This window comes from Peromyscus maniculatus, chromosome 19 (assembly GCF_049852395.1).
Source record: "Peromyscus maniculatus bairdii isolate BWxNUB_F1_BW_parent chromosome 19, HU_Pman_BW_mat_3.1, whole genome shotgun sequence".
Lineage (NCBI taxonomy): Eukaryota > Metazoa > Chordata > Mammalia > Rodentia > Cricetidae > Peromyscus > Peromyscus maniculatus.
In genome coordinates, this window is record NC_134870.1 from 41,084,633 (window position 1) to 41,102,188 (window position 17,556).

The window sequence follows — 17,556 nt, forward strand, 5'->3', positions numbered from 1 at the left end:
AACAGCTTTTGTCTCCCTAGAGTTGGGTTCCTTTCTTCCCATGATCTCCAATTATCTTTGGTTCCAGAAGTGATAGGCAGTCCTTATTCATCTTATAAGGCAGCCACATAAGAGAACTATGTAAACTGTATACATGGTACTAGGCCAGTTTTATTTCAAGTTGCTTTTTTGGCCACATAAAATCACCTTAATACTTAGCTGTACAGTTGTATCTGTATGAATTCTCAAGTATGATATTCTAGTCAAAACCTTGGTAATATAACCAGTCTTTCTAATTTAAAAAGTCTACCTTTTCAGTGCTGATAATCAAACCCCACAAGTATTGTATGCATTTCCTTCATAAAGTAAAAAATTAGGTCTTTTCACACTGTCCCAAAGCACTCCCATGTTCTTTTTCTTTTCTTTTTTTTTTCCCTTATACTAAGTGACTCAATTCCTTTACTTTGTCTTCCAGCCCTGACATGGTTTTCTGTATGATCTATTCCATTGGTGAGGTTTCCACAGAGGTTTTGATTAATGAGTTTATCATTTCTATCATCTTTTCAGTTTGGTTCTCTTCATCAGTCCTCTTTATTGAATTCTATTTTCATATCTTGGGTTGGTTCATTTCATTTGACTCTTTCTTTTTGTTCTTTTAGTGTATATACATATCTTTTTGAGTTGTTTGACTATAGTTATAATACTTTTGAATTATTTGGGGTTTTTTCCAGGGCATTTTCATTGGCGGTCATTACTTTAGGATTAGTTATGGGGGGCATTTTGTTATTTTTGTGTGTGTTACTTTCCTTCTTCATTGGGTCTTGTGCACCCGGAGTAGTATGTTAGTTACATCTTCCCTTTAGTTCACATCACCTATCTTCTTCCAGTGGAGGTGTGTCAATGTACAGGAGAGATTTAAGTTATAAAAAAACATTGAGGTCCCCGCTGGCGGTCCGTCACACTCCCGTGTGTGGCGGTCCCCGCCGTGCGTCAGGACCGGGGTCCAGTGCCATTCGTCCTGGGAAACGGGGTGAGGCCGGAAAGGGGGCCGCCCTCTCGCCCGTCACGTTCAACATTCGTGTGGAACCTGGCGCTAAACCATTGGGTCAGTGTTTCGTACGTAGCAGAGCAGCTCCCTCGCCCCGATCTATTGAAAGTCAGCCCTCGACACAAGGCCCTGTCCTGGAAACATAACTCGCAAAGAACAGGCTGGCCTCCAAATCACTCACTCACTCAATCTTGCTGGATCCACCATCCACCTGCCAGTCTGGATTGACTGCAACTGCCCTCCTTCCCCAAGTCACGAATCCCACACCTACAAAAGAAGAAATCTCTTCCCCTCCAACCCATGCCCTCTTCCACGGTATACTTAAATAAATAAATCAATAAATCAATGAATGAATGAAAAGTTAAAAAAAAACCATTGAGACATTTTCCTCTGTGGAGCTTGTATTGAGGGCTTCAGGTTATAGAATCTTCTATTGTATTAGTTAAGAGTCATCATTCAAAGATAAGCATGGCCCTAGGCTATCTTGTCATCTCTGGTCAAGCAGAGGTAGGCATGTAAAATTTGAAGGATATGGAGTTGAGAGACCTATGGAATACAGATGAGTGGGGCCTGCCTGGTTATGCAGGGAAATAAAGTCAGATCTTAGTGAATCTGGGTGGCTGGTAGGATAAGAAGTCGGCCTAGGCAGAGACTGTGGGGACACTTAAGATTCTGAAGGAGCTGGGTAACCTAGCAGCACAGAAGTGAGCTTCCAGAGGAACCACACATGAAGTCAGATAAGCTGGCAGCACAGATGGGTAAAGTCTTGGAGGTACCAGGAGGCCTAGGGGCTGGGGAAGGATCAGATCCTACCTGGAAGCACAGAAGAAAAGGCTTGGATCACATTTGTTTGTATTTACCAAAGATTTTCTGAGTTCCTGTGAGCTTGAAGTAGACTTGTACTAGCTTCTTTCTAAGATTTTAAGAAGCATTTAATTTACTTCTGAGCCTATTTCTTTTTAAGCCAGTTATTTGGAGCTCTTATGAATTAATTTTGGCAATATCACTTAGAAGAAGAAAATGTCACACAAGTAATGCACTTTTTGATTTTAATGTGTGCACACACAGGTGGGAGGAAGGAGGGAGGGATGAACAACACACATACACACAGAGACAGACACATACTGAGAGAGATAGGCAGACATACACAGACACAGAGAGGGAGGAAGTAATAACAGGGAGAAAAGAAATACAGAGTATTATTACTTGCACATCTAGTTTTTCAGTAACTTCTGCTTGTCAGCCAGAAGATGCATTCCACTGTATCAGGCATTGGGGATCCCTTTTTATCCACTGTGTCCTAGAGATAGGTGATTTGTCCCTATTGTAACTACCAGAATTTTAAATTAATCTTTGGTAAGGTTTACTCATTTCTCTTCAAAACAAAACAAAACAAACCCTCCACAGGTTCTTTCTTTGTATTGTTTATGCCTAAAATTAGGTAAAGTTTGAGATAATAGGAGTTCTAGACTTGAATTTAGGAGAACACACAATGTTGTATCTCCCTGAAACTTGATTTACCTGAGACCCCCTGCTGTACTCAGTCTGGTACATCTTATGGACTTAGTCTGGGGAAAATGCTCAAACCAGATGGTAGGACTGAAATCTGAGTGTGATGTTTTTGTGGTAATCTGTAAATGTGCAGCAAGAAGCAGTAACTATAAGGCTATCTCTCCCCTGTGCCTGATTGCTTGTGGCTCTTGAGGGTCTTCAGAAAATAGTGTCCTCTGTGTCCATCCTCTGAAACAGAACCTTCAGAGGCTATTTAAACATTCACCACCAAGTTTATGAAATCAGACCACAGGTGGTTTAAGGCTTTACCAAAATATTAATAAGCTTCTCAGTGCTGTCACCACATAGTTGACAGAACCAGCTGAGAGGAGAGAAACCATTTATTTTGGCTCATGGTTTCAGAGTATTGAGTCCTCTGAACAGAAATCTGGGTAGTGGGAGCCAGCCACGAACCATAGAAATAGGATGTGCTATCACTTTGAGCTGCTTTGCTCTTCTGTTCCATCTGCTTCTCTGGCCTATGAGATGTCACCTCCCATGTTTGTAATACTTCTCTCCTCCCTCAGTTCATCCTCTCTAGAAACATTCTCACAAACACACCCAGAGATGTGCCTCACTGATGTCGTAGGTGAATCTAAACCCAGGCAGTAAAGATTAACCGTCACACTAAGTTAGCAGGAGAAAATAATAAAGGTGTTTGCAGAAGCAAATTTTAAAGAAATTTGATTCATTAAAGTGATGTTACTAATTAGAGCTGAAGCTTTAGTTTTTGTCTTACTGGTTATAGTGAGTTGTGTTTAGGCTTGTTCATACACCAGAGCCATTGTAGCCTAGTGTTTTTAGCACTGTAGATAATATTGGGAAAACTTGAACAGTTTTTAAACAGCTGTCCTTGTTATTTATAACTAAGACTGTGGGAGGAAAAGAAAAGAGTTAACATCCCCTCAACCAGTCTCAAGACATTGTGCTGCTGTCCTCTCACCCCTACCCAGTACTCGGCAACATTCTAAACCAGCCTGAATTCATTTCTATTCCTTACTTGGTAAAGAACTAGTAAAACTCAACCAGTAACATCGTTAGCAGCTTGCTGGGTATTTTATACATATTGATTTTCATTATCCCCATTCTATACTAATTTTAACAGTTATAATAATTTGGGTGCCATTTGTTATATTTTTGAGTGATTTATGTTAATGATCTCATTTATTCTCAAAACTAATGACTTATATATTATTATTCCATATTATAAGTAGTATTATCAGACATTAGCATATATTTGAGATAACAGGTCTATCAGAATTATTTAGAAATGAAATTTTCCCCTTTAGTATGGTATTCAAAACCATTTATAATATGACTTTTTCTTAGAAAATGTATAATTTTGGGCTGGAGAGATGGCTTAGAGGTTAAGAGCACTGACTGATCTTCCAGAGGTCTTGAGTTCAATTCCCAGCAACCACATGGTGGCTCACAACCATCTGTAATGAGATCTGGTGCCCTTTTCGGGCGTGCAGACATATATACAAACAGAACACTGTATACATGATAATAAATAAATAAATTTAAAAAAAAAGAAAATGTATAATTTTAAACATTAATAGGATGACTGATAAAGATTGATTCTTTAATAGTCCCAATATTTATTATAATAAATGTTTGTCATAAAAATTATTTATTTTAGGCTCTTAAGACATTAAGATAATTTTGGGAAGAGTCATAATTTATAACAATCTAATATAAATATGTCTACTGTTTTGTTTGAAGACATTCTCAGTCAAATGAAAGTACATCATATGACTTTTCTTGTATGAAATAAATCTTTAAAGGTAAATTTATATAAATGAATTGATTTCCTAGGTACTTCTTTGATAAGTAATTCCAGATTGGGTTAGGAAACAAATTTTTTCAAACTTTTTAAAAATGAATATGTAATTTTTGTCATCCTGTAATGCAGACCTGACAGGTGCTCAAGATGGGAGTGTCAGAATGTTTGAGTGGGGCCATTCTCAGCAAATAACCTGTTTTCGATCTGGTGGCAATTCAAGAATTACAAGAATGAGATTTAACTATCAGGGAAATAAGGTACGATTAAGAATTAAATTTTGTTTTTTAAAAAAAGGTTGATGGTGTATAAATTCACTAGTTTGAAGTTTTGAAGAGAATGTTCAAAATACTATTTCATATGAATTCTTTTAATTCTTCTCAATGAACATTGAAGTGCACTTGATTCTTCCTGTTGATATGTGGTATACATATGTCACTACTAAAATTAAGTTAAATGTTCCCAAAGGACTAATGTTCTACCTTGTATATCTTTGAGTGGTGAAAGTCCATTTCTTTAGTCCCTGGAATCAACTTAGAGTATGATTCAGCACCAAGCAGCAAACACAATTTGGGGTGTGTTAGATCTGCTTAATTGTAATTTGTATTCACTTTAAAACTGAGAAGCATTGCTATAGAATGACAGATCATCAAACTCAGTTAGCCACATAGCTTTTATAGAACTTTTTTGGCATCAAAGTTCCACTGTTCATTATGTTTTCTTTGAGTATTTTCTACTGGGAGAGTTAAGGAGGACAAAGATTTTATGGTGGGCAAACCTGTAATTACTGAGATATTTAAGAAAAAAGTGGGAGTAGGAGGTATGCTATGCAATTGTTTCTCCTAGAAATGACAGGAAAGCTACATCCATGACAGCTAAGCAATATGGCTGCCTAAACATCACAACACCAATAGCACACTAATGAGGAAGCAGGAGATTTCAGGGGCCCTAGACAAAGAACTATAGGCAACTAGTAACTACTGAGAGAGGAGAATTTACCTCTCCCAGGGACGAGCCGTGTAGTTGGGTATTCACTACAAAATGGTCAGCCCTAAAAGCATAAATGCACAATAACATTGAACAGACTCAGCAAGTTGCATTTATATATTTCTGTGTGTATATGTGTAACAGTAATAATCAAAGAGAAGGATGCCATGAATTTGAAGTGGAGCAGGGGAGGTTGAAGGGAAAAGGAAGGAGAAATGATGAAATTATATTTTAATTTTTTTAAAGTTTGATGAACCACCTCTAGACATTCTTTTATTGTCTGTTACTTCTCATATTGCTGTTTATTTCAAATTGCTTTTCTGAAGCATTATTAAGAGGTATTAAAAGGTATATTAGCCTGCTGTTTGTCTTCTGGATCATGCTACACTAAAAGTTTATACAGATCCTAAATAACAATATCTCTTGCCATTTCCTTCCCTTGAATTTCAGCTATGGTGCTCATAAAGTTCAGATTTCAGACCATTTTGGATTTCAGATTTTCAGATTTTAAGTGCTTGATTAGTGTACTATGTGCAAATATTTAAAAAGAAACCTTCAAAATCTGACACTCTTCTGGTACAAACATTTTTGATAAGAATATTCAACTTGGACTGTCAGTTGTATTCCCTCTCAATGTTGAGTATGTTTACAATTTTCTTTGGTAGTATTCTGTTGCTTCTAGTCTATGTACGTTCCTTTGAAATATCATCTTTGATATTATGAGCAACATAATTGAATATGTACAAAAATAAGTGCTATCTTTTTTGTTTTTGTGAAACCCTTCAAGGTACCGCTTACCAAATTCATCAGTATAATACTCAAATCTTTCTACAGTTTTATTCCATAGTCTGAGTTGTTTTTCAGCATTGATGCTGCTACAGTCCTTCATATAATCTGTTTTAAAGTACAAGAAGCTTCAGCTCATTGCCTACCAGGTTTCTTGAACTTAACTTAGTGTTTGTACTTTAACCATGATATAACCAAACAGCACAATACCTAAACCTGTTTTCTCCTTTAGCAAGGAAGCATCCTGAGTAAATGGTAGAGAAGACTTGGTGTGTCCCAGTTATGTTAATCAGTTTGATTGTGAATTACAGATTGAAATGGGCAAAAGACTGAATATCTAAGCAAAACTAAGATAATAAGACTAATAAGTGATATGAGGAATTCTTAAGAAATTGAGAAATACCGGGCAGTGGTGGCGCAAGCCTTTAATCCCAGCACTCGGGGGGCAGAGGCAGGCGGATCTCTGGTCTACAGAGTGAGATCCAGGACAGCCAGAGCTGTTACACAGAGAAAACCTGTCACCAAAATGCCCCCCGCAAAGTTAGCTATTTTGGCCTTTGAAGATATTATATACTCCTATACTTAATTAATTCAGTGTCTTCCCAATTAAAATACCTTGAGATTCAGCAAAAGAATTCTTTGATCATTCATTCTTATTTTACTTTCTGTTATTTGTGTATTTTTGTTTTGTGCTAGGGGGATTTATTTTTATTTTTGGCACAGGATCAGCCCAGTGTAGCATGGTATTCCTTATATGGACCAGGCTGTCCTGGAACAAAGAGCAATTCTCCTTTCTCAGCCTCCTAAATGCTTGGATCACAGATGTGTAGGACCATGCCAGGTCTTCTTATTTATATATTTCCATATTGCATGTTTTTGAAAGACTTTTTTTTTAATGAACACTTATTTATAGTTGTATTTACATAAAGTTTTTGTGTGGCTTATAGTTAATTCAGTATTGAATAGCTCAAAGGACTTGACTTACAGACAATGGTGCAAACTACTTTAATTAACCAAGTATCTGATGTTTGCTTCTTGCTACACTGGAAGTTTTCTTAAAGTGATATGTAAATATAGTTCAAAATTAGATTGAAGCTTAGGTGAAATTAAAAGGTAACAGACTATCAGTCAAATGTTAAACATTGAGATAATGTGTCACATTGGGTATAAGGATAAATGTGTGCTTTTTATTTGCACTAATCATTTAAATTTTTTTTAAAGTTTGGAATTGTTGATGCTGATGGATATTTAAGTTTGTACCAAACAAACTGGAAATGTTGTCCAGTTACTGGGAGCATGCCTAAGCCATATCTGGTAAGTTAAAAATTCCTACATATACATAAAACATGAATTTTACATTTAAAAATCAAAGCTTATGCTTTAGCTAGTAGTATTAAAATTAATAAATAAAATGTCTAGTCTTGTCTACTCAGTCACTACTACAGGCTCCTGTTGTAGTATGTGGAAATTACTGAGTAAAGTTTAGAAAGCATGCACAGCACCATATCTTCAAAGACCCATGTAAAGTACTGGGACTTTTCCAACCTCACTAAGCTGCAGATGAGTCCGATACCTAATTAAGATGACAAGCAGACCAGTGACATATCAGATTGTTCTCCTGTACTTGGCTCTTCATAATGAGCAAAGTAGGAAGGGCATCCTGCTGCTGACTCTTGTTTTCATCTCTGTCAAAGACTGTGCAGACTTCAAAAAAAATTGCCTTCAGAGAATAAAAACGTTCTATTTAGTCTGTTCTTCATTGACTCCCTTTACAGAACTAAATATAAACAATACATGTTAAAAAGATTAGGATTATAGATTATGATTCTGGCAGTTCAGCTGATGTTAAATGTTAGAGTTCAGTATTGATCTAAATAAACTCAAGGGAGCATTGCTAGTATACCTTGAAGAGGACTTAGCCTGTTCTTTTCCTCATAGTTTTGCTAGGCTACAGTGTAAACTGTGTAAGTTTACATTTTGGAGAGACTACTGCTTTTCTATTTTTAATTGGTGAAATGATCATAATAAGTTTGGTTGAATATTCCGAAGTACTGTGAGCTTTCTCTTTTGTAGCAGTAACTTTTTATTATTGAACAATTATTTAAAAGTTTGGATGTTTCTGAAATATTCATAATGTCAGCTTAACAAAGATATTTCATCTAGGATAATCTTAAATCCTGGTTTCTGTCTTCTTATAAGACAGTTTTGTTGTTTGTTTGTTTGTTTTTTCTGTTTTTTTCCCCCCACTAACTAGACATAGGTAACTATTTGAAGTTTAACCCCTGTATGTTTTCTTCTAAAGGTGTTGGTTAAACAAAAGTGAAAAGACGGTTTAGGAACTGTTCATATTTTTTTACAGAAAGAGGGGGAGAATCACCACGAAAGTTCCTTGTATTCTCCAACCTTTTTAAAGATCAGAAGATTAAAAATAGAAATTATTTTTAAAAGACATGAAGTACATGATCACATTTTAGTTATACATCTACTTTGTCACGGAAACTTTACTAGCAATAGTAACTTTTATTGTTTATGACCATTCCAGGCTTGGCAGTGTCATAACAAGACAGCCAATGACTTTGTCTTCGTTAGTTCCTCCTCTCTGATAGCTACAGCTGGTCTTTCAACCGACAATAGGTAAGAGATGTAGCTAAAACAGAAGTATTGTGTGTGGGTAACTAAATTGTTGTGTTGCTGTATATTTCTTTGTCTCAGTAATCATGCCTTAGGAATTTTTATCATAAGGATATCTTATTTAAAGCATTCTTTATGGCATAAAGCTTGGGAAATTCTAGTACCATTTAAAGCAAAATCCATTCTTTATTATTTTTAATGTTCTCATATTGAGACTTTAGAAGAAAGGATTTGATTATTGGTGAAATGAACATTTCTTTGTATTTTCTATATATTCAGAAAACTTGAAGCTGAAAAGGGTACTGTTATTTATTGGCCATGCTATTTAGTTAACTTGGAAGTCTTCACCATGGCCTTACTAGGTAGGTATTATCATTTTCACAAGAAAATAGGAAAGTCAGAGCAGCTTTCTAGTTTGCAAGAACAGCTCTGTCTTCTTCCTCTATATTCTCATGCAGAACATCCAGGCTCACAGTCCAGACACACTCAGCTTGCCGAGCTTCTGAAACTCCTCTGTAAGCTTCATATTGCACTGGAAAGTAGCTTCAGGGCTGGAGACTGGCCTGTGTTCAGTAGATTCATGAGTGTGTGTGCCCACATCTCTGTACAATAACTAGCATTTTCTATGACTTGTTTGTTACTTAGTAAATAGATTAGAAAATTAGTAAATGCATAAGTAATTTCTAAAGTCAGCCTTCAGTTAGTATTATTTTTAAGTACATGTTAATCAAAACTTAACTTAGTTTTATAAATTAAGTTTTTAAATTGTGTGTGAGAATTATATATATCTATTAAATATATAATTTTATATATTTAAAAATGAATACCTTTTGAGCAAAAAAGTTTAAATGTTATGTTTAATTTTTGGCTTATTATTTTATTCTATTTTTTTGTGTGTCAGTTAAAAAGAAATCCTTTTTATCTCCCCAGAAACATATGTCTATGGGATACTCTAGTTGCACCTGCTAATAGTTTAGTCCATGGTAAGTTTTGAAGACATTTTATCAACTGTAGAAGTCAAGAAATTTGCATCTTGAACTGGGGATGTAGCTCATTTGGAAAATGCTTGTCTAGCACACACACACTCCTAGGTGTGAACCTCAGCACCTAGAGCTAATTGGTCCATACATCAAGGTGTTAGGTCAGTACACTAAAACCAGTTGCTTTCCTCTACACCAACAATGAATATCTATAATTTGAAATTATAAGAGCTTATCATAACATCTGAAATAATTTCACTGAGGCATTTGTCAAACAAAATACACACAAGATGTGTGTGGGAAGGGACGAAAATAATTTTAAAAGTCAAAGAATATCTAAATTAATATAGAAAATGACTCAAGTTTAGAGCTTTGAAAACTTAATTTTGTTCAAAATGCCAGTTCCTTCCAACTTTATAAATTTAATACAGTTTTAATGAAATACAAGCAAGCTGTTTTATACATACCAATAAGTGAATTCTAAAGTTTACATGAAAATAGCAAACAGCCAACACAATACTGAAGAAAAACAAATTCAGAGGACTCAACTGCCTAATCAGAAATTAATGTGAAGCTGCACTAATCAAACATCGTGACAGTGGCTTTTTCAGAAGTTACATAGAGCGTTGGAAAGAAGAGAGCCTCGTTATGGGCTCGTTATATACCGTAGACTTTAACAGACAGATGTACAGAGGAGCTTAGTGGAGAAAGAGCAGTTGTTGTTTTTTCTTCAGTGCTGGAACAGTTGACTAGTGACACAGAACAACAGCCAACAGCACCTTTGACACGGACTTCACTTTCCAGAGTTTCCTTCTTCATGTAAAGTGCAGACCTCTAGAAGAAAACAGGAGGAAAATCTAGGTGGCTTGGGGCTGGTGACTAATGTTTACACATAATACTAAAAAAAGTTTTAAGAACGAAGTGATGATGTTTCCAAGGACTTTTAAACAATCCCCTTCCCACTATTTGAATGGCAAGTAGGCATATAAAAAGATAATCAGGAAAATGCACATTAGGTGTCCTGCAAAATATCATTTACACCAATATGGCCAAAATGAAAGACTCATGTAGATGAATTTCTAAATAGTCTTATTAAATAAGCATGGAGCCAAATATAGGAGTAAAAGCTTTAGAGAATCAGAGAAATAGGGAACACCACCAGCCAACCTTACCTGACCAACTCAGCAGCTTCCAAATGTGAGTTACTTCCTGTCTACCCACACCTATACGCCTTGCTGTTCTGCCATCTGATTTACTCTCTCTGTCCACCTACATCATTTCCTCTTCCTGTCCAGCTCTGTCACTCCAGTGTACAGACCTCCAGGCCTCCATTGTTAACTAGTGTTGGAATTTAAGGCGTGTGCCACCACACCTGGCTCTGTTTCCAGTGTGGCCTTGAACTCACAGAGATCCAGACAGATCCCTATGTGCCAAGTGATAAGATTAAGGGTGTGTGCTACCTTGCCTGACTTCTTTGTTTTCTTAAAATGGCTTGCTTTTTCTTTTGTTCTCCAGGCAAGCTTTATTTATTAAAACACAAATAAAATATCACCACATTTCAGCACAAATAAAATATCACCACAGACTCAAAAGTGTTGGTTAGGGTGAACAGAAACTGCAACTGCTGACCGAAGCATAAAATGCTATAACCACCTTAAAAAACTTAGTTTTAGCCGGACAGTGGTTACACATGCCTTTAATCCCAGCACTCTGGAGGCAGAGGCAGGCAGATCTCTGTGAGTTCGAGGACAGCCTAGTCTACAGAGCGAGATCCAGGACAGGCACCAAAACTACACAGAGAAACCTGTCTTGAAAAAAACCCACAAAACCCCTTAGTTTTAGTAAAATTAAACATGGACCTACATGAGCCATCTGTATGTACTCTTTTCTATATATGAAAGCTATAAAAAGTCTTATATAGGAATGTTCTTAGCAGATTATTTATAATATTTATAAATGTTTATTTATAGATTGCTACATTTATGTAATAGATACTATTCAACTGTTTGCTGGTATTGAGTCCAGTTCAACTTGAGTTTCCTTATGTTCTGACCACAAAACTGTAGGCAGTTTGCTGAAACAACACTATGGCTACCCATATTTCCTTCTCTCCTTATCATTCTTCATTGTCTCATGCCTGATACCTCAAATCATTTCTTATATTGCATTTGGTTTTTAAATTAGCTTGGGCTAGAAAGCAAGTCTATTTATTCCATCTTGACCACCTTATAGAAGGTGGTCTTTTATTACTAAGTGGTTTTAACTTTTTTTTTTTTTAACCTTCAGCTTTTACCTGCCATGATAGTGGAGCCACAGTTTTAGCATATGCTCCCAAACATCAACTACTAATATCAGGTGGCAGAAAAGGTTTCACGTGTATATTTGACCTTCGACAACGGCAACAGAGGCAGCTTTTTCAGAGCCATGATTCCCCTGTTAAAGCCATTGCTGTTGATCCAACTGAAGAGTACTTTGTTACAGGATCTGCAGAAGGCAATATAAAGGTAAACAGAGTTGATGCCATCGTATTAATAATATGAAAAAATTTAGAAACTTGGGCCTTTAATCATATCTTTTGTAATAATCTACTTTAATAGTCATAATAGTTCTGTTGTAGCCAACAATGCTAATTACTATTTAATAAATCCTTTCATAAATGGAATTATTTTTAACTGAAATATTACTTTTTCATTGGTTTTAAAATATGCTTAATTAATGCTTAAGAGCCAAATTTTCTATGGATCTAAGTATTTTTCAGATAGTAGAATTAGTCTTGACTCTCTGCTCTGTTATAGATATACTAAATTAATTTTCTAGGTTAACTGAGTAGACCCACATTGCTCCTGTCTTCATAAAATAATATTCAACAACTCAGATTCCATAATTCTGGTTCAAGAATGTACCTAGATAAGCCCTGTTCACAGATTATCAAACTCTATTGTGCTTAAATTTTAAAGTTGTTTAAAGCATTAAGAAGCTTATTTAGAAAATATTAAATAACTTATTGAAATGTATATTGCAAGATTCCACCTCAAAAATACTCAGCTGTGAAGTTCTACGTTAAGGAATACCTGTAGACTTTGAGGGAAGATTCTGTGGGCCCATTGCAAGTGGGTGAGCCAGTTTCAGTTGGTCTTCAGGATGCTTAATGGTCAGCAGTCATAGATGTGAAGAATCTGGTTTTTAGAACCCATTACGTGAGTGTGAGCATATTTAATGTTAAATAAGATGAATTTCTCTCTTAGAGCTGATAGACTGTTTTCCTCCCTCCAACTCCCCCCAAAAAACCCCAGAACTGCAGAACTTGGGAATGTTACTGTTGTTGTGTTTGATGGAGTTTTGTCTGCACATGTGCCCATGCACCACACAGTTGCTGGTTGCTGGCAGAACCTGTAAGAGAGTGTTGAGTCCTCTGGAACAGGAGTTACAGCTGGTTGGGAACCATCATGTAGGTGCTAGAAATCAAACCCGTGTCCTCTGGAGGAGCAGCTAGTGCTCCTAACCAGTGAGTCATCTCCTCAGCCCCAAAGTACTCTTTTTTAAAAAATTATATATCCCAGCAGAATTATTTTTCTCTGATTTGAAGCCACTTTTTAATTTTAGCTTGTGGCTGCCGGTAAAGGTTTTCAGGGTTTCAGAAAGAGAAAATTTAGACCTCCACCTGTTAACTTCCCAATTCTTAGCACCCTTAGAGAAAGAATTACAGACAAAGCACAGGACCGAGAAGAAGTTTCATAACACAGTAGAAGTACACACTTAAGAAATCGTGTCACATGGCTAGGATTTTGGATAATTCATATAATGAACAAACCTGAATGGAGGAAGGGATTGTTCATGAGGTGAAGGGCTATAGGGAAATCTGGGAATGGGTCTGGATTTTGCCAGAATAGGGTTTTCTCCCCTTTTCTGTACTTAATAGGGTTTTTTGGGTGTGTTGTGACATCAGATACATGGTGGAAGCAGGCCATTTTGCCCACTGTTGATCTGGAAATCTCAGTGTAGCCAAGCAGAGGGACAGTTAGACATCATCTGAGTTGGCCATGTTGGTCCCAGTTAACGTAGTGGTCTTGCTGTGACACAGCAGTGTGATTGCATTACCTTCTTCCCTGTGCCTGCATAGTGTACCTCAAACAGACTTTAGTTTGGAGTAGGACAAACTGATTTACATCAGCTATTCTTAGATTCTACACTAGTTCTGGAGTTTAGATTTTAAAATATTTGAAAATATATACTCCGGGGCTGGAGAGATTACTCAGTGCTTAAATGCACAGGCTGCTCTTACAGAGGATCCAGGTTTTATTCTCAGCACCCACATGTAGTTCTCAACCCCTTGTAACTTCTGGCCTCCTCAGGCATCAAGCACCCCTGTGATCTACATACATATGTGTAGTAAGTCATCCATCCACAGAAAATAAAGTTCAAAAGGCATAATTTAACAAATTCATATAAAAGTAGTGTGAATTGATGAGTTTATTTATTTATTTATTTATTTATTTATTTATTTATTTATTTATTTATTTATTTATTTATTTATTGGAGAAAAAGGTATTTCCCCTAAGTGATATCAAAAACCAGAAAGTAGATTGCTTTCTCCAAACTGGAAAACAGATATCCTGAAGGCCTTTCCACACAGGGCTTTAATGAGAGAAGACATTTGGGATTTGATTTAAAACAGACACATGTCTTGATGAGGGCTTATACTAGAAACTTTTAGAAATTAGTATTGTAGAATTTTAGTAATTGACTTTGTCTAAGCTTTACTGGGGTAGAGAGCCTCTAGATGTCAGTTAACTTTCATCCTTGCATCTTTTCTGATATCTGAGTATTCAGTATTACAAGGAAGTAATACCCCATAGTAGCTACACAGCAAAACCTTGATTATAGTCACTGATGCAAGCTTCTGTTCTTTGTACCCAGGCTGTCTCATCTTCAATGCATTGTTAATAATTTGTGCTCTCACTGGATGGACTTTGAGTAATAATAAAAGCAGTTGATGAATGGCTACAGCCCATAGAGAATCAGGAGGCTGTGATTATAGTACTCTCCATCCTTGTTGTAGAAATATCTTACCTGCACAGGAAGGCAGGTTTACATTTTTTTTTGAATTTTTAAGTCAATCACCAGCCCAAGTTTTCATTTTGTCCTTCATATCTTTCAGATTTGGAGTCTTTCTACCTTTAGTCTTCTCCATACTTTTATCAACGAACATGCTCGGCAGTCTATTTTTAGAAATATTGGAACTGGAGTCATGCAAATTGAGACAGGACCAGCAAATCACATTTTCTCTTGTGGAGCTGATGGAACAATGAAAATGAGGATACTACCGGATCAGTTTAGCCCTTTAAACGAGGTGTTAAAGAATGATGTAAAATTGATGCTGTAACATTTTCACAAGAGGGTGTATGATTTATGACCTGCTTTGTGAACGTGGCCAACGGATGCAGTATGCAGTAATCCCTTGTACCAAGGATAAGCTAATGCTTTCTTCTTCTCATATTTATTTTATGTAGCTTTGCCCTTGATGCACTGATGCCTTAAAAGTTACAAGTCACTCAGTTAGATCCTATTGCCTAACATAGAATGTTAGAATGTATAAATAATGCTGTAGTCATACTATTTATAGTATATTTTAGTAAATATGTCATCATGTTAAAGGAACTTTGTTTTCTCATTGTTACAAACCCTTCTGCAGACCCCACTGCATGAATTCCATTGACAGGAAAACCCTTTAAGACAGGTGCCGAAATAATACTCACTTATTGACTACATTTTCAATACGTTATCACACAGACATAATTCTTTTCCTGTTAATAATGAGAAGTTTATATATAGGTAAGATAAGAAATCTCCATTAAAACTGCTATTGGGACTTCAGTGTGAAAGAGCCTAGAAGTTCATTAAAGTTTTCCTCTTCCCCTTCTATAGCCCAGATGTGTGTATGTAAATGTATTTATGTGTATGTATATATATGTACATATGTGTGTATATATATATATATATCTTACACATCTTACTTGATATTGTATATACACAAACAGAAACTACAAGTTTTTTTCATGTGTTTAGTGCCATAACACCTGCCACAAATATAAAACTCTTCTTGCAACTTTTTTTGTTATTTTAATTATCACTTTAATTTTCAAGTAATTTAAGAATTCAAAGATTACTATTTTAAAGATATTAAATAAGTCTCAGTAGGCAATAAAGATGTTATGTGGCACACAAGGCATTTACATTTATGAATTTGTTTCCAGTTTTGATTATCAGACATTTTACTTAAATTGTGTTTTAATTTTATTTCTTTTTAGGCTAATTTAGTCTCAAAATTCTGAAAATGTTATAGCAGTGTTTTTAGAAACATTGTAAAAACAGTCAAATTAAATAGATAGTATTTATAAATGTACAGTGCCCTTCAGATCTACCATTGATAGGAAATAAACCTTATATTTTATTATTTTTGCCAAAATATATTATTTTATTATAAAATTTGACCAAAATATTTAAAATTTACAATGCTTCTAATTCAATATGCTAACCCTATTTCTGTCTGTTTCATGCTATGTCTTTTCTGATTCAGAATTATAAAAAACTTGATAAATACTTGATTTTTAGCCAATGAGACTGGCAGTAGATGGGGATAAGTGTTTAAGGGACAGTTATATATGACTTAGCTTAAATTTATTTTTAGTTAGAACTATAACTGACCATTTTTATGTAAGGAAATATGGAAAACTATTTGGAATTAAAGAGTCAAAGCAAAGAAATGAAGGGCTGGTAAATGAATTTTGTAATATCCTCAGGATACTTTTATTATAAAAGTATATTGTTAAAGGTTTTGTAAATTGTATTTCATAATTTTAAATATAGTGAGCAAGTTACAGTGAAAACACTGTCCTTATAGAGAGTTTATATGCACATAGTAACCTGTACCTGTAAATTGTGCAATAACAATATATGACTATTTTACAATAGAGAAATCTGTGACAACATTGCAAACAATATTATTCTTTGTTGTAGCTAAGTTATTTTTTAGTAATCTCTTCACAAATCAAGATTCAAAAGGCTTTAAACACTTTCCATAAGAAAGGAAATTTATCGTGTTTATTAAAAACAAGAGGCTTTGGGTATGAACTATTGAGCATTCTAATCGAGGGTTTATATGAATAACCACATTATGTAAGCCCATATGTATTTACATCCAGAGTCATATTTTAAATAAACAATCATGTAGTGATTTTTTTCGCATGCTTTTGTTGTGTTTCTGCCAGTTTAGTTGATTTTAAGTATGTGACATTTTGAATTTCAGAATTTCTATATATGTGACAGTTGTAGAGAGAATTTAACTTCCTCAAATACCTTGTCATTCTTTTCTGTAGTCTTTATTACTTAATGGATAATCATTAAAGATTGTGTCTTAGGGTTTCTGCCATGGCAACTCTTACGAGGAAAACATTTAATTGTGGTGGCTGGCTTACTGTTGAGAAGTTTGGTCCATTATCATCCTGGTGGGACATGGCAGCATGCAGGCACACATGGTGCTGGAGAGGTAGCTGCTACATGTTGACAGGAGGTAGACCGAGATTCACACTGAACTTGAGCAAAAGGACCTCAAAGCCTGTCCCCACAGTGACACACTTCCTCCAACAAGGCCACACACACCTCTTAATAGTGCCTCCCTTTTGGGGCCATTTTCTCTAAAACAACTACAGATAGGAATAAAAATAATTGAAATGTATAAAGATAAATACACATATACTTACATTTTCATTATTCATACAAATGGAATGAACACATCAAAATACACTTAAATG

General features: G+C 35.6%; 1 protein-coding gene across 5 annotated transcripts in view; it reads left to right on the top strand.

The window, feature by feature from the left end:
• The window catches only part of Dmxl1 (Dmx like 1), a 151,741-nt gene extending 134,762 nt beyond the window's left edge, over positions 1–16,979 (top strand). For 4 of the 5 annotated variants that reach the window (XM_076555237.1, XM_076555238.1, XM_076555239.1 and 1 more), the window contains 6 exons: positions 4,494–4,621; positions 7,356–7,448; positions 8,677–8,768; positions 9,696–9,748; positions 12,032–12,249; positions 14,904–16,979. In XM_076555237.1, coding sequence (XP_076411352.1) covers positions 4,494–4,621; positions 7,356–7,448; positions 8,677–8,768; positions 9,696–9,748; positions 12,032–12,249; positions 14,904–15,128 — 809 coding nt within the window. In that variant the 3' untranslated portion in view covers positions 15,129–16,979. Of the gene's footprint in view, positions 1–4,493; positions 4,622–7,355; positions 7,449–8,676; positions 8,769–9,695; positions 9,749–12,031; positions 12,250–14,903 lie in introns of those variants that run through there. The other variant, XR_013046084.1, reaches the window with a different exon arrangement.
• Positions 16,980–17,556: the final 577 nt, after the last annotated feature.